The 24,580-nt window shown below is 40.3% G+C and overlaps 1 protein-coding gene across 1 annotated transcript in view; it reads left to right on the top strand.

Moving 5' to 3' along the window:
* The window catches only part of dcc (DCC netrin 1 receptor), a 703,166-nt gene that overhangs the window by 502,623 nt on the left and 175,963 nt on the right, over positions 1-24,580 (top strand). Inside the window, exons 11-12 of the mRNA XM_052034012.1 lie at positions 4,336-4,483; positions 12,151-12,287. Coding sequence (XP_051889972.1) covers positions 4,336-4,483; positions 12,151-12,287 — 285 coding nt within the window. The remainder of the gene's footprint in view (positions 1-4,335; positions 4,484-12,150; positions 12,288-24,580) is intronic.

Consider the following 24,580-nt stretch of genomic DNA (forward strand, 5'->3'; position numbering starts at 1 on the left):
TAGACAATAAATTGAAAAGCAGGACCTTGAGGATAATTATTCTTCTTACTAATTAAAGTACTTGGAAAACCTGCTTGTTAGTGTGACGGAATGACATAATCAGTCGAGAGAATGGTATTCTTTTCTCCAATTATTCATTCGTATGCATAGGAACCCAATTGACTAATAATTCTCAACCCTAATTTTTAGTTGTAGCAGCGCAAATCATCCCAGACTAATTGGGTGAAATTCTCCTTTTTTTGGCTGTAAGCCCTGATGTGACATTATTTTGAGAAATTTGCGTTCCCAGTGATCAAGGGCTGAAGGTAATGTACAAATTTAATCTAATTGACATTACCTCAGACAGCCCATGGGATGCTGCCATGAAATATAGACTACTGGAGAAGGAAATTCTATCCTGGAGATGCATCTTGAATGTGGGGAATGCTTTGTGTCAGGGAGCAAGAGACGTGAATATGATCCCTTCTCCAACCAATATCTGATGCACATCAGTTCCCGAATAGATCCAATTGTCCAACATCTATTGCATTGTTGATAGAAAAGAGACAATCTGAGAATGGTATTGGTATTGGTTTATTATTGTCACTTGTACCGAGGTACAGTGAAAAACTTGTCTTACAAACCGATCGTACAGGTCAATTCATTACACAGTGCAGTTACATTGGGTTAGTACAGAGTGCATTGAGGTAGTACAGGTAAAAACAATAATAGTACAGAGTAAAGTATCACAGCTACAGACAAAGTGCAGTGCAATAAGGTGCAAGGTCACAAGGTAGATCGTGAGGTCATAGTCCATCTCATTGTATAAGGGAACCATTCAATAGTCTTATCACAGTGGGGTAGAAGCTGTCCTTAAGTCTGGTGGTATGCGCCCTCAGTATCCTGTATCTTCTACCTGATGGAAGAGGAGAGAAGAGAGAATGACCCGGGTGGCTGGGGTCTTTGATTATGCTGGCTGCTACACCAAGACAACGAGAGGTAAAGACAGAGTCCAAGGAGAGGAGGCTGGTGACGTGATGCGCTGGGCTGTGTCCACAACTCTCTGCAGTTTCTTGTGGTCCTGGGCAGAGCAGTTGCTGTACCAAGCCGTGATACATCCAGACAGGATGCTTTCTATGGTGCATTGATAAAAGTTGGTGAGAGTCAAAGGGGACATGGCAAATAGAAGGACGACACAGTGGCACAGTTAGTAGAGCGGCTACCTCACAGCTCCAGAGATCCAGGTCAAATCCTGACCTCTGGTACAGTATGTATGGAGTCTACACATTCTTTCTGTGAATGTGTGGGCTTCCTCTGGGTGCTCTGGTCTTATCCCACATTTCAAAAATGTGCAGGTCAGCAGGTTAATTGACCATTGTAAATTGCCCCTTGTGCATACATGAGTGGTAGAATCTGGGAATGTGAGGAGAATAAAATAGGTTAGGTAGGACTAGTGTAAAAATGGGTGTTTGATGATGAGTACAGACTTTGTGGGCTGAAGGGCCTGTTTCCATGTTGTATAAATCTATGACTCTAAAAGCAGAAAATGTACTTCAGGTCATCCAGCATTAAAGAGAGGCAGATAAAAGGGTAAACATTGCCGTACCAAGCCGTGATACATCCAGATAGGAGCTAAGAAATGGCAAGGGTAAAAGGACAATAATAGCAGTTATATGTATAGGCCCCCCAACAGGAGCCGGGATGTGGACTATAAGTTAAAGCTAGAAATAGAAAAAGCGTGTCAGAGAGACAACGTCAAGATAATTATGGGGGATTTTAGCATGAAGGTGGATTGAGAAGGCCAGGAAGGCAGTGGATCTCAGGAGAGCGAGTTTGTGGAAGGTCTACCGGATGGCTTTTTGGAGCAACTTGTTGATGAGCCCACCAGGGGATCGGCTGTTTTGGGTTGGGTGCTGTGTAACGAGCCAGAGGTGATGAGGGAACTAAAGGTAAAGGAACCATTAGGAACTAGCGATCACAATATGATGGAGTTCAGTTTCAAATTTGAAAAGGAGAAGCTGATATCAGATGTGTCGATATTTCAGTGGAACAAAGGAAGTTACAGTGGCAGGAGAGAGGAACTGGCCCAAACTGATTGGAAAAGTAAGCTAGTTGGAGGGACGGCAAAGCAGAAATGGATGGAATTCTATAAGGAATAAGGAAAATGCAGGATAGATATATTCCAAGAAAAAAGAAGGTTATGAATGGAAAAATGGCACAAATGTGGAGAACGAGAGAGGTGAAGGCTAAAATAAAAGCAAAAGGGAGGGCATACAAGGAAGCAAAAATTAGTGGGAAAACAGAAGACTGGGAAACTTTTGAAAACCTGCAGAAAGAAACTAGGAAGGTCATTAGGAAAGAAAAGATGAATTATGAAAGGAAGTTGGCAGATAACATTCAAAAAGATACCAAGAGTTTTTTTAAATATATGAAGAGTAAAAGAGAGACACGGGTTGATATAGGACCAATTGAAAATGGTGCGGGAGAGATTATAATGGATGACAAAGAGATGGCAGAGGAACTAAATGAGTATTTTGCATCGGTCTTCACTGTGGAGGACATCAGCAATATACCGGATAGTCAGGGGTCTCAGGGGATAGAACTGAATTCGGTTAAGATTACTAGAGAGAAGGTGCTTAGGAAGCTAAATGGACTAAAGACAGATAAGTCTCCCGGACCGGATGAGGTGCATCCCTGGGTTCTGAAGGAGGTGGCTTCAGAGATCGTGGAGGCATTGGTGATAATTTTCCAGGAATCAATAGACTCCGGCATGGTTCTGGAGGACTGGATGGTCGCAAATGTAGTTCCGCTGTATAAGAAGGGTGGGAGGCAGCATAAAGGAAATTACAGACCTATTAGTCTGACATCGGTGGTGGGTAAGTTATTGGAATCGATCCTCAGGGATGAGGTTATGGAATACCTAGGGGTGCAAGGCAAGATAGGCCCAAGCCAGCATGGTTTCATGAAGGGAAGATCCTGCCTGACCATCCTATTGGAGTTTTTTGAGGAAATCTCTGGTAGGGTGGATAAGGGAGAGGCTGTGGATATTGCGTATTTAGACTTTCAAAAGGCCTTCGACAAAGTGGCACACAAGGGACTGATTAATAAGATGAGAGCTCATGGGATTACAGGTAGGATATTGGAATGGGTGGAGCATTGGCTGGTTGGCGGAAAGCAAAGGGTGGGAATAAAGGAATCCTGTTCTGGTTGGCTATGGTTACTAGTGGTGTTCCTCAGGGGCCAGTGTTGGGCCTCTTCTTTCTACTTTGTACATTAATGATTTGGATGATGGAGTAAATGGTTTTGTGGCTAAGTTTGCAGATGACACCAAGATAGTGGAGGAGTAGAGAGTACTGAAGAAATAGGAAGGTTGCAGAGAGACTTAGATAGTTTAGGAGAATGGGCAAAGAAATGGCAGATGAGATTCAATGTTGAGAAATGTGCCGTTGTACACTTTGGGAAAAAGAAATAAATGGGCAGATTATTATCTAGATGGGAAGAAAGTTCAAAGTACAGAAGTACAAAGGGATTTGGGGGTACTCGTGCAGGCACCCTAAAGGTAACCACCAGGGTCGGATCGGCGGTAAAGAAAATGAATGCTATGTTAGCATTCATTTCGAGAGGTATAAAGTATAAAAGTAAGGAAGTGTTGATGAGGCTCTACAGGCACTGGTGAGGCCTCATTTGGAGTGCTGTGTGTAGTTTTGGACCCCGTATCTTAGGAAGGATGTACTGATGTTGGAGAGGATCAGAAAAGATTTAAGAGGGTGATTCCCGGAGTGAAAGGGCTTACTTATGATGAGCGTTTGTCAGCGCTTGGACTGTATTCATTGGAGTACGGAAGAATGAGAGGTTACCTCATAGAAACATTTAGAATGTTGAAAGGACTGGACAGAGTAGATGTGGTTAAGCTGATCCCCCTGGTGGGTGAGTCCAGGACTAGAGGGCACAATCTTAGAATTAGAGGGTACAGGATTAAAACAGAGATGAGGAGAAATTTCTTTAGCCAAAGAGTAGTGAAATTATGGAATTCTTTGCCACGTACAGCTGTGGAGGCCCAATAATTGTGGGCATTTAAGGAGGAGATTGATAGGTACCTAATTAGTCAAGGTATCAAGGGATATGCGGATAAGGCCGGAAATTGGGGCCAGATAGGAATAGTATTAGTTTAGCTTGTGGAGCAGACTCGATGGGGCCGAATGGCATACTTCTGCTCCTTTGTCCTTGTGATCTTGTGATATTTACCTACCATTCTTTTTTAGGTACCTGTCCAGTTGCCCACTTTTATAATTTGCCTTATATTTGACACCATTGTCTTGATCCTCTGAATATAATATGTATTTCTTTTCTTTGCAGTACAAGTTCCAGGACCAGCAGAAAACTTTAAAGTTATCTCCACCTCACCGACCTCTATTTTTGCCTCCTGGGAGCCGCCTGCTTATGCAAACAATCCAATCCAAGGCTACAGGCTGTTTTGGACAGAGGTCACTGGCAAAAAGAACAGGTGAGCTAATTTGACAACTTGATTTGTTACTTATTCTTAACAGGTTAGGTGCGCATACTCATCTACTTTATAAGGCACATTGTTAATTCCACCTTTGGTATACTTGACACCTTAAGAAATTCAGCTTCCCTGAACTGATGCTGAACTGGGCTGAGTTGGACTGCCATCTGCATCTGCCTTAGTTGTCAGGGTTTTGATTGAATCAGGCTAGGTATCAAACTGATGCAAGTGGACAAGCTTGATAACCACTGTACTCATTGAAGCAGCTTTTCTAATTCCACGGTGAATTTATATGCATATCAAGAACTGTTAGTGCTCTTGAATGAAATGATTTTGTAAGTTGGGCATCCAATGTTAAAATCAAACTCCCAAGCATAATTCAAACAGTTGTGCTGTAAGCATCCCCACATCTTTTCTGCATAAAAAAGGCTCTGCTTTAGTGGAGTGCCTTTCTCAGAATCAGCTATCCCAAATGATTTGCTACTTTTGAAGTGCTGTCACTATTGTAACATAGGAAATATCATTGGCAATTTGTGCACAGCAAACTCCTGCAAAGGGCGAAGGTGGACAAGAAAGTTTGGACATGGCATCAGGAAAATTCTTCAATGAAGTGCAAGGAGATCTTTCAGGCCCAACTGGAAAGCAGATTGGGCCTCATCCCCAGTACCAATGAATAGCTACATCTGCACATTGTATACTTCTTCCTAAAATTCTTTCCACTGCAGTCAATTGAATGGATTTAAGTGTCAGAATGTGACATATTGATGTGGTTCAATGGTGTGTTTAGTCCTACAAACATGCTAGATTCTCAAGACATGCATTTCCAGCAGTACAAGTTAACTCTTGGTGCTCAAATCTCAGGAGTGGGATTTAAATGCAATATCTTCTAAGCTTGAAGCAAGGCAGTAAACAATTGAGCCAGAGCTGACAATAGTTTTTTGATGAGCGAAGTTCCCAAGATTGCTTGAGCTTCCATTTCTGGGGTGCCTTCGGTGTCAAGAACAGAAGAGTACCCTTGTCTTTGAAATTTAGCTCTTTTATCATTGCTTGAACCGAAGCTCTAATGACACCTGGAACTACTTTAGCCAGAGGGTCGTTAATTTGTGGAATTCCTTGCCAGGTACAGCAGTGGAGGCCAGATCATTGGAGGCATTTAAGGAAGAGATAGATAGATATCTAAATAGTCGGGGTATGAAGGGATATGGGGATAAGGCTGGAAATTGGGATTAGAATAGATTTTTTTTCTCTTCATCCCCCCCCCCATTTTCATTTCTTTTTCTTTTTTCCCTTTTTCTTGGAGCAGACCCGATGGGCCGAATGGCCTACTTCTGCTCCCTTGTCTTGTGATCTTGTGATAACTGAATGAAAATAAACTCCCCCTACACCTTCATCCTCCCACTATGATTTTTGCTGATGACATTATTGGAGCTGACGTATGCAATTAAAACAAGACCCACCTCCTTCCTCTGTGTACTAGTATCTTGCTCAAAGACATAGGTTGAGATAACGTCATGATGGAAAGGAAGAAACTTCAGGGGCAATACGTAATTCCCACTATTTTTAACTTCTTTCCCACCAGTTCTGCCATTTAAAACCAGAAGCATGGTTTCAAGGATTTTGCCTGTTGCCATACCTCAGCCAAAAGGCTGTCTTTCAAAATAAGACGAAGAAAGAAATTTTCAGTAGACTGACTGTCTGTGGGGAATGGATACTCAAACTTGTTCCTGTGCACATCTATTGCCTTAACCCAAGTGTTTTATACCAGGTCACAATTAAAAGCAAAGTCATAATTGGATCATCCAGGATTCCATTGGGACAACTGCTTCTCCACTGCAAAGTTGTCCAGACAAGGGGTGGATTTCCCGTTATGCACATAACCAGGGTGTTCGCTGCACTGGAAAACACTGGGAAAATTTCAGGTCTCTCAAACCACTCAACAAAATCCATGGCAACAAACAATGTGACAAGACAGAAATAATCAGAAGTTGTCAAGAAACTAAAAATTCAATATCTATTAAAACTTGCAGTGACAACTAAATTATATAAATTACTATTTTTTAAATTACTGAGTCATACATTCATATTCATTGAATACTAATTTGGCTTAAGCTTAGTTTGCATACCTTTTAAGAGTAAGAGTCCAAATAGCACGGACAACACCATGTGTATTTGCAGCTCTGTGACTTCTGTTCCCCTTCCTAATGAGATAAGATATCTTTATTAGTCACATGTACATCAAGACACATAGTGAAATGCACCTTTGTGTAGAGTGTTTCTGGGGGCAGCCGCAAGTGTTGCCATGCTTCCAGCGCCAACAGAGCATGCCCACAACTTCCTAATCTGTACATCTTTGGAATGTGGGAGGAAACCGGAGCACCCGAAGGAAACCCACGCAGACACGGGGAGAACGTACAAACACCTTACAGACAGTGGCCAGAATTGAACCCAGGTCACTGGCGCTGTAATAGTGTTACACTAACCACTACACTACTGTGCCCGCTCCAATAAAATGCTTCTAATAAGATATTTGAAGATCACTTGCCTGGCCCCAAATAGCAAGCCTAAATCAAATGCTGAAGCTCTATCTATGTTGCTTACTGGTGGAAGTGTCCTTCTTAGTTTGACAAGGATTCCTTGAGTCTCTCCTGCCATGGGTTTCCTCCTTCTCCTACTTCTTCTTTATTGTGTACTTTATTGGTGTCAAAACGCCTCACCCCCTGTCCACTTTTATTGTCCTTGACTCTATTTCTTCACTTACAACGCTAGAATCTGTTTCAGTGCTCACATTCAAATGATGGATTCGTCTTCCCAATTTTCAATTCATGCCCTCTGGGAGAGTTGTCATTTCCACCAGTTTTGGCTGGCAATCAAAACTGAAACTTGTTAATACTCTGGGGGAATCCATGCAGATCACTGCCTCCTTCAATGACACCCTTCCCATTCCCACTCATGTTGTGTCGGGCTTATCTTTCTTTACATTTCAAAGCAGGTGAAACAACTCATCTCTTGGCATATTGGACAAATGCATAACTACATGCTCAAAGGCTAGTGTAGGATGAAATGGAAAGTGAGGGTCAACGATTGGACTTTGAACAGGATCCATGCCAATGCCAAATGGAAGATTGGCCCATCACACACCTCTCCACTAATAGCTGCCATGTGCTCAGGCATTCGGTAATTGAGCTATCAGGAGCAGAAGGTTAAAATTCCCTTGTGTCCTGTGCTGTGTCATTAAAGTAGATGAGAGCACTACAAATGACCTCGATAAAATTATACGCATTCTGGTTTCACCAGCCTCAGTTGCAAATTAAACATAATTGCTGTAAAGTCAAAGCACTGCTGGTAAAAGTGGATCATAGGGACAAGAGCTACCCTTTATCTCCCTGGCTCCTGATACCAATTTACAGTACTACTGCAGCTGCTGAATGTAGAGAGTAGCCCTTGTCCCTGGCATCCATCCCTCCAGACAGTGCTAGCCACAGAAAATGTCTGGCAGTTCTATCACCCTGAGGATGAAGATATCATATGTGCTTCCAGGGAATGTGGTATTGAGTGGCAGGAAAATCTTTTGATGATTCACAACCACTTCAACAAAGTGGGAGTGGAAACCATTTCTGTCAGAATGTACTTCTGGGTTATAAATAGAAGTCTTTATGGGCACATGAGTGCAGTCAATGGTTATCTGCATTTGTGGGAAGCCAGCAATGCTGGCAAATCCCAGTGCCTGAGGTACCACAGGATCATCGCTGAAATCAAAGTAGATGAAATCATTTCCTCACACATACAGTGCCTGAATGACCTCTCTGATGTAGTGTAAATTGAAGGATATTGCAGAGATCTTCTGCAGCCACCCAGAAACTTCCTGAGGGAAGAACCTTGACAGTCAAAGTGACCTTGATCCAGAGAAGAGAACGTTGCAAGATCTAAAGTGCGGTTCATTATCTCAGTGATGACAGCCTTCGAAAGCCTGAACCTATTGATACATTGTTCATCAGGGAGGTCTAGGTAATCTCTGAAGACTCTCCAAGACTCTTTATGGCTGCCTCATGCCCTAATGCTACGCTGTGTGGTCATTTGTTGCCATACAAACTCTTCCAGTAATTAAGCATTGCCAGTGGTGTCACCACTGTAACATGGTTCAATGAGTATGTCAATAGCAAAGCTGGAAAGAGCAATTAGGTTAAACACATCTGTAACCTTTAGGAGGTGTTAGAGCAGCTTGGAATGAGTTTTGAAACAGCCCAGTCAAACTTCCAAATGTCAGCAGAGGATGCCTTTTAATGGGTAGATGTGCAGCATGATGTGTCACTAGTTGTACCGTGAGTGATCAATGGTGGTAATCGGTTGCACCTAATAAGTCCAATTCATGTCCATAAAGAAAGGAAGCATGCAGTGCACATTTGGTTCTCATCTGACACTGAAGAAACATCAGAACCATTATCAAGAATTGGGAATGGAGGTGCCCTGTGCAATTTCCCGACGGGTATAAAAACCTTTGCTAGGTCCCCATGTTGTGTAAATTCTGTTGGCAGAAGGGAGAGATGTGGAAAGCACACTCCTCAGTATGAAGCTGTAATTTTGAATCCAGTGGAATAGGATGTACAATTCAAGCAACATATTAATAGAAACCTGCAGCTAACAGTAAACAATACTAGAAATGTGGCTGGCATATTAATTACCGGTTAGGCATTGTGAACAGACGGCGCAAAGATTAAATGTAACTCTAGCTTACTGAAGCCCCTAAATGAAATGACTGTAATTATAAAAAGTGTGGGCAATGTGTGTGCAGACAATTATTTATCAAGGCAACTGAATGACTCAGTGCTTGATCTTTTAAATGGGAATTCAAAATAAATCTTTTCTTAATTCTTCCCTGGTTTTGCTTCTGCATCTGTAGTTTAGTGGAAATCAGTTACGTACAGACCACATAGACAATAATGTGATGCATTTGTTAATTGAGGTCAAAAGCACTTTACATATTGCTTATTGCTAGCTGCTGGATTATCTTTCAAGTGATGTGCCATATCCCACCCATCTGGTTGGAGGCTTGCAAGCAAGACACCAATTTAGATGACTGCTATATTTACAATGTTCATTTTGAGCTCTTTAATTATGTAACATTACATAGTACTTGCAGCACTATAACAAGCCATTTGGTCTAACTGATCCACATTCGTCTTTATGCTCCAGATTCCCTGAACCCTATTTCATCAAAATATCTTTCAACAAATACAGCTGTTCCTTCCTCCTCCTGCCTTTACCTAAATTCCTGTTAAATATAACTACACCATTTGCTTTAGCTACCCCAAACTGAAATGGATTCTCCTCTCCAAAAAAAAGGAGCTTCTTCTGAACATCTCTACAAGAGTTATTAATGAATCTCTTACATTGTGGAGGGATATAGACCATGTGCGGGCAGATGAGATTAGTTTAAATTGTCATCGGAAAACAGACATCATGGGCCGAAGGGCTTGTTCCTGTCCAGTACTCTTCTGTGTTCTGTTTAAAGACCACTGAAATCAGATAATCCAACCTTTTTTTAAAAAAATTGAAATTTGCCCTTTGTAGTGACAGGAGGAGGTAAGGCACTGGACATTTTATATATGGACTTTACCAAGGCCTTTGACAAGGCCCCATATGGCAAACCAGTCTAGAAAGTTAGATCACATGGGATCCAAGGAGAGATAGCTAATTGGATTCATAATTGACTCTATGGTAGGAAGTAAAGAGTGATGGTCAAAGGTTGTTTCTCGGACTGGAGGCCTGTGACTCATGGTGTGCCACAGGGGTCAGTGCTGGGACCTTTGTTGTTCATTATTTATATAAACAATTTGGATGTGAATGTACAAGGCATGGTTAGTAAGTTTGCGGATGATACTGAAACGGGTGGTATCATAGACAGTGAAGAAAGTTATCAAAAATTACGGGGGGATCTTGATCAGCTGAGTAAGTGGGCCAAGGATTGGCAAATGACTTTCAATTCAGATAAATGTAAAGCATTACATTTTGGGAAGTCAGACCAAGGTAGGACTTACAGAGTGAATGGTCGTGCCCTGGGGAGTGTTGTAGAACAGGGGGACCTAGGAGTGCAAGTACATAGTTTACTGAAAGTGGCATCACAGGTAGACAGGGTAGTGAAGAAGGTATTTGGCATGTTGGCCTTCATCAGTCAAGGCACTGAGTACTGGAGATGGGATGTTATGTTGCAGTTGTACAAGACTTTGGTCTCACCAAAGTTTTGTACAACTGCAACATAACATCCCATCTCCAGGTTCTGGTCACCCTGTCATAGGAAAGACATCGTTAAGCTGGAAAGAGTGCAGAGAAGATATACAAGGATGATGCCAGGACTCAAGAGCCTGACTTATGGGGAGAAGTTGGACAGCTAGGACTCCATTCCTTGAAATGTAGGAGAATGAGCTATGACCTTATCGAGGTGTATAACATCACGAGGGGTATAGATAGTGTGAATGCACATGGTATTTTTCCCAGGGCTGGGGAACTAAAAACTAGAGAGCATAGATTTAAGGTGAGAGGTGAAAGATTTAAAAGGGACCTAAGGGAGCAATTTCTTCATGCAGAGGGTGATGCGGATATGGAATGAGCTGCCAGAGAAAGTGGTTGAGGCAGGTACAATAAAAACATTTAAAAGACATTTGGATAAGTACATGGATAGGAGGGGTTTAGAGGAGTGTGGGCCAAATGCAGGCAAATGGGACTAGTTTAGTGGGCAGCATAGCAGGCGCGGATGAGCTGGGCCATTGTGCTGTTTTACTCTGTGACTTTATGACAAATTTTTATTGGAGGATGTTGGTAAGAACACATCCACTTGGAAGCTTGGATTAAGGGATTCCCAGATACCCTGCTGGAATGGATTTATGTCATCTTTTATTCTCCTGTTACCTATGTCATTGTATGGTTCTATACTAGTTAGCTCTTCACTGACTAGACTTGAAAACAGAATTTAAGACTGACACTTCAGTGCTGAGGAAGTTCTGTGGTGTCTTTCAAGAGAGACACTAAACTGAGCTCCAGTCTGCTCTTTCAGACAAAAGTAAACCATTCCTAGTAAACCATATTGAAGAAAATCAACAGGGGTTTGTCTGATATTATTGGAGGATATTCTTCATTCAGTCATCTTAAATACAGGTAGTTTGTTAACTATTGTATTGCCCTTTGTAAGAGTTTGTTGTGCTTATGTTAGCTGCAGTATTTTTCTTGGGCTGTAGCAGTGACTACACTTTACGATGTTTTCATAGCTGTAATGCCTTTGGAATATCCTGAGGATGTAAAGGTGCCCTTAAATGCAGGTCTGTGCTTTGGTTTCCCAATGAACTAAAATGATCTGATAAACAAAGGGCGAGGATCTCATCATTGATCAAACCCTGCTTTCAAAAAACTCTCTATCAGAGAAATACACTGACAATATCATGTGCAGCTTATCTGTGAGTGAGGTGACTTCAAGCCGCAGTGTGTATCTTACTGTTCATAAAACTCAAAGCAGTGGGAGAACATGTTTGTGAAAAAGGAATGAAAATATAAATAAAGATGTTTTGAAGTAAGTATGTTATCCTGTCTGTATTATGATGCCTCTCTCTTAGTTTGTCATGACTTCAATCAAATGAATTTGTCCATTTGATAAGTGATGCTTGTTACACGTTTCAGAGCATCGATGTGGATAATTTGTTCTATAAACTGGAAGGACTGAAGAAGTTCACTAAGTACAGTTTACGAGTTTTGGCTTTCAACAGACATGGACCAGGTGTCTCTACCCAGGATGTGTTGGTTAGCACACTCTCTGACGGTAAGCACAGTGGTTAATGATTGAATTGTATGTGTTTTATGATACTACTTTTTTGTACCAGAAATCTACTCCATGCTTTGCATTGTTTTCTCTTTCATCTTTTTTATTATCCATGATGGTCTTCAGCAGTCCCAGAATTCATAGTGGCCTATCATCTCTTTGAAGGGTAAATATTGTTCAGGAATTCAGACATAGTTCCCCTGCACTTTTCGAAATATAATGGCTCTGGTTAGATCGACCTGAGAGGGCAGATATGACTTCAGGTTAGCATGTCATCATAAAGATGGCACCTCCAATGTAGGTCATTGTGCTTAGCTCTCTGGAGGAGGACTTGAATCGATGACCATCTAGTACAGAGCAGAGGGTTCTACCAATTGCACCAATGCTGACAACAAAACAGATTGGGGCCTATTGTGGAACCTAGTCCATTTTTCTTGTGTTGAAGTCAATATATTGAGAACTGAGCAACTTCTACAAAGTGTGGTTTATCTGCCTTGCAATCCGACCCAGATTTTAGCAATACATACCTGCTCCCAATATTTCTTTATCTTCCCAGAGAGGAAAATGGATGGTTTGTCATATTTATATCAATTTTATATCCTTATCTGCATTTCCCTTATAATCTTGCAATTTATAAACATATTAAGTCTGAGATTTTTCAAATGGGCAAGCTGATATCATAAACCAAATTTGGATTTGATGCTCTTTGATCCCACCCATTAGATAAATATTGTATGCAGCCGCCCATACAATTGTATCCTCCATAATCTTCATGGTATATGACCCACAGGCACATCTATAATTCATTTCAGGGATCCATTATTTATATTCTAAAGCAGAGATTTGCTACCAGTTATTAAAACTTGACATTTGGAGCATTTTCCCTGACAAGAGGTAGGCAGGGATGCAAGCCCATGATTAGTTTACTTTGCAGTCTTAAAATCAGAAGGGATTTTGGGAAATCATTGAGTCGGAGAAGGTTTAAGTCTTAAGAAGCAGGCTCTGGGGGTTTCAAAGCTTTTGAATATTGATTTACAAGCCACTAAGACTCTTATGAGATACACAGGGAAATATTGTGCCTGCAGCACCATTAACCCCTTGCACTCAGTGCACATGATAATCTTTCTCTCAAGGCACCTTCATTTGTTTCCAAACGAAAAATGTCACCCATCCGGATTGGGCAAAACTCTTTCTTTCTCATGACTTGTCCAGAAAATGTGAAGGAAAGCATCAAAACTGCAGATATTAAAAAGAAACTCATTTGTCTCCCACTCATGTCAAGGTAGCATTGTGGTCCTTGCCTTTACTTCATTGTCATTGTCACCATTCTTGTGTATTTACTTTATTTACTGAAAAGGCTGAAGAGCAAAAGTAATGTAAAACCAAAAAGAATGACTCAAAGTCTGCTCTGCTTTCTTAACCCATGATGAATGCTTCCCTTAATGCATTTAATTCAGTTTCATCTGTCACAGGTCAGGGCTCCCAATCTCCTTTCTAATCTGATTGCTAAGCTACTTGATTTTATATATTGTCTCCTTGCATTATCGTGGATGTCACACTTGCTGAGTGACTTTGATGCCTCTTATTCTTTTCCCGAATTAATTAATATCCCACAGCACTTTAATCAAATTGTGTAGCATGACTTATTCTGTGTTCAGCAGCACTGGCCAATTTACAATCTATCCACCATTTTCCAACCATTATTCCTGCACAAATCTGCCTTTAACAATAATGTATGAAGACAAATAGATCAGTTTGTATCAGTATAGAAACATTACTAACACTATATACAATACACTTAAGAAATTGAACTGTTCTCGATTAACCTGCTAGGCAGTGATTAACATATTTAATGGGATGCTAGTTTTTTTTGTAACAGTTTCACTGTTGCTCTGCTTCGCTCCTACTCTTCAAGTATTCATCCCTGAATCTTTATTTTTAACCTTCTTTCTTTGAGAATGGTGGTTGCAGATTCTTGTATTTCTAGTTTGTACTCATGAATAAAATTGCAAAACAACTGAGTCCATCAGAAACCAAGGTCTGAGAAGAAGCCATTTAATTTTATGCCAATTATCCACTTAATTTCCCAGCAGGTTACAATGACACCCAACTGAAGTTGGAGGGCTCCTACTTTAAATATGTAGATAGAGCTTCACAATTGCCATTGGGCTAGAAGTGCTACTTTCACCTTAACCTGAACACACTGACCCATGTAGACTTTACCATTTGCATATTTTTGACCCAGCCCAATTATGCCCTGTAAGCTAGTTCCTGCATGTATCCATCATGTATCTTCAATACATAGACAAAACAAAATTAACAATCCATTTGAGATTACTAACTGAAAGAATATATGGGAAGAAGTCAGCATATCTAAATGTGCACAAAGCATACATTTATTATATAAAAGAGGGAATATAGGCTCATTCACTCTGTTCTCTTTCTTTGTGTTCTGTCTAATGTCTTTCTAAAGTACATCTTTACAAAGGCAGTTTCTTGGAAACATGATCCAAATCATTATAACCTTTTGCATGAAAATAGGTTTCTTGAATTCACTTCTGATAGTCTAAGATCCAATCTTAAGAGTATTAAAATGTGAAATAATAGGATATGAAATATGTATATGTTATGAAGCAAAGGCTATTTAGACTTAGGAAAAGGGTATGATTGACTGAAATTTTCCATTCAATATGAAGCTGCCATCAACAAAGATAATCATATATTAGGGAACTTAACAAAAAAAAATTAAGGCTTTCATAACTTTCCATATATCACCAGTGAACTCTCATTTGGTATATTAAAGGCTATTTGGTTTCTATTCCTTAAATATGAAGACTTGTAGTATTTCACTTGGCTTCATTCGAGAAAATTAGATTGTGTGGAGACATGATCAAGGATGCTGTAATTTTGAACAGGATTGACAGTGCAGTTTCTAGTAATTTCTAGTAGCACAAATTGCATTTCTCCAATTAGTAAGGTGCCAGCTACTTAAAATGTTTATCTGGATTTTTCTCAGTCTGGTTATAAACATGTGTCAAGCAAGCCCTTTGCAGTGTGGGCTTTCCTATATAAATATAGGAAACTGAGCCAGGAGCATGCCATTCAACCCTTGCTTCTGTTCTGTCATGAGTTCAGTGCCACCATATCCTTTGATTCCCATTAATATCCAAACGTCTATTAATCTCTGTTTTAAATATATTCAATGACTTATCCTCCACAGTCCCCTCAGGTAGAGAGTTCCAAAGATTCACTACACTTTGAATGAAGATATTTCTTCTCTTCTCTGTCCTAAGTGATCAACCCTTGTTTTGATATTGTGATCCCTGGTTGTAGATACCCCAACCAGGAGAAACATCACTTCTGCATCTTTGGTCAAACCCTATGAGAATTTGCATATTTCAATGCGATTGTTTATATGCTTCGATGTGATTGTCAGTGAAACTATAAAAAATTCATAGAAGGAAAGCAAGCAAAAAAGGTGAATGATATTCTACTTCTGATTCATTTTCAAATCTCTTCTTAGTCTCTATCCTCAATTCCTCTGTAACATCTTCCAGACTTAACACCTAATTGCTAAATGTCCTCCTTCATGTCTGACCTCTAGGTCATCCCCAAATTCACTCTAACTTTTACTGCCATGCTTTCAGTTGCCAAGGTCCCAGACTCTAGAATTTCCTCCCTAAAACGCTCGACCTCCTTTAAACATGCCTATTTGTCATTTTCCCTAATGTCTTCTTCTGTGGCTTGGTGTCAAATTTTATTTGATTACTCTCCTATGAAGGGTTTGCGGAGGTTAAGCTGTGTTAAGAACCTATAAAAATGGACAATGTTGTCATTAAGTTAGCTTTATAGTGCGGGAAAAAAAACAACATAATCTGCCATCAGAGAAAGAAATGCATTTGGCAGAGTCTGCAGAAAAAGGAGAAATAAAGACATGAAAAATCCTGTTAGGATTCCATCATGTTTGTCGAAAGTGAATAAACAAAAATTGGATATTAGGACAAATAATAGAAAAATAAAATCTCACGAGGTTCTTAATCTTCAACTTTCTGAACTGAAGAAATCTTTTGACAGAGCATGAAAATGTAAATGCTTTATTGTCCTATGGAAATAAATGTAGATTAGAACAGTAAATAAGTATCTACAGCAAAGTAAAACACCCTATGTAGTCTTCCGCAGTATTTCACTGGCTTTGAAGTGATTTGAACCATGAAAGATACAATATAAATGCATGTTTGTTATTTTCTTCTTCAGGCACTCACCTTTCACTGTTCATACACATCAGCATGTTCAAGTGACTCTTACTGACATCATAACTCTCAGCTTCCAAATTACCCAATATCCCTGTTCTTAATGGCCTTCACTGGTTCTTGGTATAGCAATACCACTGTTTTAACATCCCTGCCCTCTGCTTCAAGTCAATCCATAACTATGTCCTTTATATATGTAATCTCCAACCCTACCACCCTCTGAGGCATCTATATTCCAATTCTGGATTTTTGTATTTCCACCGTTGACAACAAAGCTTCAGCTGCCTAAAGCTCTAGAATTCCTTACCTCACCCTCTCTGCCTTCTTCCTTCTCCGTTCTTCTCCAAGCTGCTCCTTAAAATAAATTGCTTTGATCCAGCATGTTTCCACTTGTCCTATTATCGTGGCCCACATCAACATTTCTATGCTTGTAATTTTACTGTGTTCCCTGAGCCTTTCTCTGACAGATGTTTTAGAGAGGATTCATAATGTCACGGCTATTTTTTATTGAATGCTCAGATTAATACGGATTGTTGGCCAAGCAGTCCCCTCCAAAACCATGAAGACACTATGCAGAACAATGGGCCAAAAGTTAAGAAACAAAGAATAAAGTGACTCAATAAATTCATATAACTTTAAAGCAATAAAAGTAATGTCTTTGTAATTTTGAACTTAATCAAAATCAGTTTTACTGCGCCAGGCTAATTGTGCATCAAAGCACTCAACAATGAATTATCTTCGTTCCATGTTCCTTTCTTTTCCCTGAAGCCACTGATTTAAACTTTGAAACAATTTTGTGAACATTAAGAGCACTCAAATACCTCACCCACTGAGTACTTGAGGACCAATTGCTGTTCTTACAGTGCTCGCTTCACAATTGCTTATTCATCAGAGTTACAGAGTCACTCGAGTTAATTCACAACTGACCTTCACAAAGCTATTTCCAAGGTCTCCCCTGTGGATGTGCTGTGTGGCAGTGTACCTCTGAATCCCAAATTAGCAGCGGATATTAAAAAATATCAATCAACAAAGCATAATATATAATAACACAGATCATGTAATATAAGGTTTTGTAAATATGTCATTAATGTAAAGGTCCGTGTAACATGTACACCTCATCTCTGCTGTCTTCGTCATGGTGTGGTTCCTGAACCTCTCTACTTGTTGAGCTCACTAGTACAGCACCCACTGTGGAACACTGGCCCAGAATCAGGTGCTAACTGAGAGCCACTCGTACTCATCACTGTCTGTGGAATTTGTTCCCAATGACTTTGCACAAGTCCTCAACAGGAACATGCTGAAAGAAGTGCATGTGGTCCTAAATACAAAGGTCCTGTGTGCCTGCAGAGCCTTCTGCATTGTAAAATGACATCATTTTAAGGGTGGTGGGTTTCAGGGGTAGATGGGTTGTGGAGGTGGGTTGGTAAGGACAAGTCCCACCACAGTGCTGAATAATCCATCGACAACTGACCAAGCCATACTCCTGACAGCCATCCATCAATGTTGACAAATAATTGAAGGATTTATTAACTTCTGATAGTTTTTGAATGATTCTGTTAAAGACTATTAAAATTATTTAAATCTTTTCAAATACAATATGTTTACAGTTAACACATTCAAAAATATTTAAGTAAACAAAAATATTTAAAAACAAATCTCAAGATATTAATACTTTAGTCCTTCACAGGCATTCTCCTCCATTGAAAGCCATGGAAGAGAAATCCCTGTGCCAGGTCTAACAATAAGTACACGGAATCTCCAAAACTTCATGCTGCCAGATTAGATACATGGACAGTCCAGAAGAGCCAACACTAGTGAACAATGTTTGCGTATTTGAACACCTGTGATTGTGAACACGTGAGTGGAAATGCTGGACCTCCTGGCACTTATGTGGGTAAACACTGGTAGTTACAAAGAGAACTGCAAGCATTTCCTTGCAAAAGATAAGATATCTTTATTAGTCACATGTACATCGATACACACAGTGAAATACATCTTTTGCGTAGAGTGTTCTGGGGGCAGCCCACAAGTGTCGCCACGCTTCCGGCGCCAACAGAGCATGCACACAACTTCCTAATCCGTACGTCTTTGGAATGTGGGAGGAAACCGGAGCACCCGGAAGAAACCCACGCAGACACGGTGAAAACGTACAAACTCCTTACAGACAGCAGCCGGAATTGAATCCGGGTCGCTGGTGATGTAAAGCGTTACGCTAACCACAACACTGCATTTTTCATTTTACTGTTCTTCCTTAATGAACCTAACAAATAAAATTTAGTTTTTTTTGTCCCAACTTTGAGATGGTTAATCTCCTTCTAGGGGGCAGAAATCATCGGAGCTTTATTAAAAAATATATTGATGGCTAAGTGAACAATTGTTCCCCATCCCTAATTACCGCCTGAACTGAATGGTTCAGTAGCCTATCTCAGGGGGAAGTCAAATGGCAACAATATGTTTATTTTTCTGGGCTTACATGTGGACCATTCAGTTTAAGGATGGCGGATTTCTTACCCTGACCAACATAAGTGAGGAAGATAAGTTTTTAACAACTATTCAGTAATTTCCTGGACAAAATTTCTGATACCAGCTTTTTTATCCCCTACTTATTAGGATTTAATTGAATTTACATTTCATTGCATTTGAGTTCCCCAGCTGCTCTGTTGGGAAATGAACTCCTGGTCCAGATTTGCATAGAAGTCCAGTGACTCAACCATTAAGCTACTGTACCCTGTACCCTACACTGATTGTGGCTGAAGGATTTGGAAGTGATTTCAGTCTGGGTTCAAAAGTCAGAGTAAACTCTACTCCCCAGCTCTGGCATTCTGAAAATATGTCCAGCTCTGAATTTTAATGGACTGTAATTCTTTATTTGGCTTTGACTATCAGCTTACAGGCAGCTGTCTGCTCTTCAGATTTAATTTCCGCAGCATTTAGAATTCATATCAAATCACACTTGTTTGATATTTTCTGACACCACTATCTGCACTCTGCTTACTTTTGCCACCAATTCATTTAGGTTTTGTTCATTTGTTATTTTGCTTAAACAAGTACTATTTCTGCTAACATTCAATATCAATTCAGTCACCCATATGAAATCAAGGGTCATTTTTACTTTACCTACCTATTTAAATATTGCTTTGGAGGTTTCTTTAATGTGCTTTTTATTCACAGGTCCATTGATTCAGTGTTGCAAAATCTCAACTGCACAACTCAATCCCTGCTCTCAGAAAATTAAATGATAAGAGAATACAACAGTTAAGGTCATACATGCCCCTTTAAAGGACCAATTGTGTTAGACGGATATTTCATATATTCTCATGTAATTACAGCCACTCTGCAACTGCCAGCATTGTAGAATTGAATCACATGGTTCTGATCCATCCACATCCTTGGCTTAGTCAGTTGAGTTCTTTGCTGGGTTGAGTTAAAGTATAAAGAATAATAAATAGGTGATTCCCATTGAAATATTTAAAATTCTTAAAGGGTTTGACATGATATGTTGGTTCCACTGGCTGAGGTGATTGGAACTGGGGGTCACAATCTTAACATAAGTGATTGATCATTTAGGACCAAAGTGGTATGAAACCACTTGACTCAAAGGGGTATAAATCTTTGGAATTCTCCACTCCACTCGGTTGCAGATATTCATTAAGTATATTCAAGGCTGAGATTGATAGATTCTTCAATATTAAGTGAGTCAGGGAGAGTGCTGGAAGATAGAGCCGAGACATTGGAACAGCCAGGATCTTATTGAATGTCAGCGTGAGCTCAAAGGTGGGCTCACCTACTGCTGCTCCTTGTTCTGATGTTAACTCAAACAAGAGCTCCCAGGCTAGAAAGTGGGGAGAAAAATTCTCATTCCTGATCATTTACTAATCAGTGACTCCTGCTTGGAAGCACAGTTTGTGGAGTGGATTCACTACAGCTCTAATTCAGGGTTCTCACTTGTCAGTTCTGACCTCCTGTCTCCAGCAATTAAAGATCAATTTCCAGAAAAACTAGTGTGAGCAATCTATGTAAAATCATAGGAACATTAAAAAAACTACATTTTCTCCAGTTTCTTGGGCAATTTTTATTTATTAGTTTTTTTAAATTATTGGGGTTGCAAGAAAAGACTGTGTGATTGGTTGAATAGGACTGGAAGTGAAAGGTCACGTAATGAAACTTCCAATGACACAGGCAACCAGTGTTGGCAATACCATCTCACCCTACACCCCCACTCCCACTCCCACCTACTCATAGTCCTAGCCCATCCAGTGTATCAAACCTTCCAGCCCCAATAACATCCTTGTAAATCTTTTTGCATCCTTTCTAGTTTAATGACATCCATCCTATAGCAGGGCGACCAGAACTGTACCCAGTATTGGTATTGGTTTATTATTGTCATTTGTACCAAGGTACAGTGACAAACTTGTCTCGCGTACCGATCGTTCAGGTTAATTCATTACACAGTGCAGTTACATTGAGTTAGTACAGAGTGTATTGAGGTAGTACAGGTAAAGACAATAACAATACAGAGTAAAATGTCCAAATGTGGTCCTACCAATGTCTTGTACAGCTGTAAAATGATGCCCCAACAGTCCTACTTGGTGTTCATTGTCTCAGGAAATTTCATTTTGTAAAAAGTTACATAAACTCTGGTCAGACCGCACTCGGAGTATTGTGTTCAGTTCTGGTCACCTCATTATAGAAAGGATGTGGAAGCTTTAGAGAGGGTGCAGAGGAGATTTACCAGGATGTTGCCTGGATTGTATTGTCTTACGAGGATAGCTTGAGTGAGCTAGGGCTTTTCTCTTTGGAGAGAAGGAGGATGAGAGGTGACTTGATAGAAGTGTACCCGATAATAAGAAGCATAGATTGAGTGGACAGTCAGAGACTTTTTCCCAGGGCAACAATGGCTAACACGAGGGGACATAATTTTAAGGTGATTGGAGGAAGGTATAAGGGAGATGTCAGGAGTTAGTGTTTTACACAGAGAGTGGTGGGCACATGGAATGCACTGCTGGCAGAGGTTGTGGGGGCAGTTACATTAGGGAAATTTAAGAGACTCTTAGATAGACACATGAATGATAGAAAAATAGGGGGCTGTATGGAAAGGAAGGGTTAGATAGATCTTAGAGCAGGATAAAATGTTGGCACAACATTGTGAACCGAAGCACCTGTACTGTGCTGTAGTGTTCTATGTTCTATAAGTCCTAAACTGGGAAGTCTAATTTTGATAGCATTAGACAGGAACTTGCTAAGGTTGATTGAGAGAGGCTGTTAACAGGTAAAGGGATGTCTGACAAGTTGGAGGTTTTTAAAAGTGAGATAAGAGAAGTACAGGGCCAGCATGTTCCTGTTAGAATGAAGGGCAGGCTGGCAGGATTAGGGAACCCTGGATGATAAGAAATATTGAGGCATTGGTCAGGTAAAGGAAGGAGGCATGTGTCAGGTATAGGCAGCTGGGATCAAGCGAGACCCTTGAGGAGTATAAGGAATGTAGGAGTGCAATTAAGGAAATTAGAAGGGCAAAAAGGGGACATGAGATGTCCTTAGCAGCTAAGGCAAAGGAGAAGCCTAAAAGATTCTGTAAGTGTATTAAGAGCAAAAGGGTAACTAGAAAGAGAATAAGTCCCCTTAAGGATCAGCATGGTCATCTGTGTGGAGCCAGAGGAAATAAGCGAGATCTTAAATGAATACTTCTTGTATGTACTTACCGTGGAGAAGGACCTGGAAACTAATGAGTTCAGGGAAGCGAATAGTGATATCCTGAATTGTATTGACATTACGAAGGAGGGGGTGTTGGCGGTTTTGAAGTGCATTCAAGTGGATATATCCCTGAAGCCTGATCAGATGTATTTTAGGACATTGTAGGGAGCAAGGGAAGAGATTGCTGGAGCCCTGGCAGAGATTTTTGTATCATTGTTAACCATGGGTGAGGTAACAGAAACCTGGAGAATGGATAGTGTTGTGGCTTTACTTACGAAGGGTGCAAGGACAAGCCAGAGAACTGCAGGTCGGTAAGCCTAACATCAGTGGTGGAAAAGTTACTAGCAGGGATTCTGAGGGGCAGGAATTATTTGCATTTGGAAAGACAAGGACTGAATGGTTTTGTTTGTGGGAGATCATATCACATAAATTTGATTGAGCTTTTGAGGATCAAGAAGATTGACGAGGTCACGGTTGTGGACTTTGTCTACATGGACTTCAGCAAGGCTTTTGACAAGGTTCTGCATGGTAGGCTGGTACAAAGGGTTAGAATAAATGGAATCTGAAGTGAGGTGGCAGATTGGATACAGAATTGGCTTGGTAGTAGGAGGCAGATGGTGGTCGTGGAATATTACTGTTCAGATTGGAGACCTATAACCAGTGGTGTGCCGCAGGGATCAGTCCTTCATTGTTTGACATATATATTGATGATGTGAAAGAGAATGTAGGTGGCATGATTAGTAAGTTTGCAGATTACACTAAAATTTGTGGTATAGTGGATAGTAAAGAAGGATGTCTAAGGTTACAACAGGATATAGATCAACTGAGAAAGTGGGCAAAGCAATGGCAGATGGAACTTAACTCAGACAAGTGCAAAATGATGCATTGTGGGAAGTTAAACTAGGCCAGGACATACACAGTGAATGACAGGGCCTTGGAGAGTGTCATTCAACAATGAGGCCTAGGGTACAAGTACATAGTTTCCTGAAAACTGGACATTGATAGACAGAGTGGTGAGGAAAACATAAGGTCTGCTTGCTGTCATTGGATGATGCATTGAATATAGATGTTAGGACATCATGTTGCAGTTGTTCAAATCATTGGTTAGGCCACACTTGTTGTATTGTGTGCAGCTGGAGTCTTCCTGCCACATGAAACGAAGGATATGATTAGGCTAGAGAGGATGCAGAAAAGATTCACAGGAATGTTGCCTGGACTGGAGGGCTTGAGTGATAAGGAGAGATTGGAGAGGCTGGGACTGATTTCCTGGAGTGAAGGCGTTTGAGCAGTGACCTAAGAGAGGTTTATAAAATTGTGAGAGGCATATATAGGGTAGATAATCACAGTCTTTTTCCAAGGGTAAGAGTGTCTGAAACTAGAGGGCACAGGTTTAAGGTGAGAGAGGAAATATTAAAGGGCATCCAAGGGGTAAATTTTTCACACAGAGGGTAGTGGGTATATGAAATGAGCTGCCAGATGAGGTGGTAGAGGCAGGCACAATTACAATGTTTAAGAGAACATTGAGACAAGTACATAGATAAGAAAGGTTTAGGGGGATATGGGCCTAGCGCAGGCAAATGGGATTAGCATAGATAGGCATACTGGTTGGCTCAGACAAGTTCGGCCGAAGGGCCTTTCTCTGCACTGTATAACCCTATGAGTCGATGAATCTAAAAATTGTAAATTGTGATTGTTTCAAACTGAGCACGATGTAATCACTGAGCCATTGGCTGAACAATTATATTTAAATTGATGCTGAGAACCATTTTGAAATACAAAAATTACATATCGCCAAAGGGAACTTTAATTCCCATTGGAATCAGGGATTTTGGACTGAAACATGAGCTGCTGCAAGGCCCACATTTGGTATTTTAGCCAAACTGTATTATTCCTTACATGATATTTGCAAAAAAAAGGATGCTAAAAGAATAATTTTCGGAGCTTCCTGCATTCTATTGGCCTCTTCATTCTTCTACTAAACCACTCTGCAGATCTGATTTAATGGAGGAGTTTCAAACAACAGTAAACAATATTTATTATGTATCTTACATAGTCATGAGTTAAACATGTGTATGTGTGTACCTACTGTATGTGTATGTTATGGCTTTACTAAGTAAAAAGAACATGGGTTTTAAATGAAGAAGACTGTTTAACATTTAATTGAAGCTCATTGTGAGAGTGTCCCAACTTTTTACATTCTGCCAATCCTCTCAAGAGATTGAAAACACTGAATCAAGGTGCCTGTGCTGATTTTAATGAAGAATGGGAAAAGGGGTTGCCATTCACTTCTAAATCAGCCAAACCGAGATATGAACAGGAAAGTGTGAAAAAATCACTCCCAATTATCTGTTG

The sequence above is a fragment of the Pristis pectinata genome, chromosome 2 (genome assembly GCF_009764475.1).
Source record: "Pristis pectinata isolate sPriPec2 chromosome 2, sPriPec2.1.pri, whole genome shotgun sequence".
NCBI lineage: Eukaryota > Metazoa > Chordata > Chondrichthyes > Rhinopristiformes > Pristidae > Pristis > Pristis pectinata.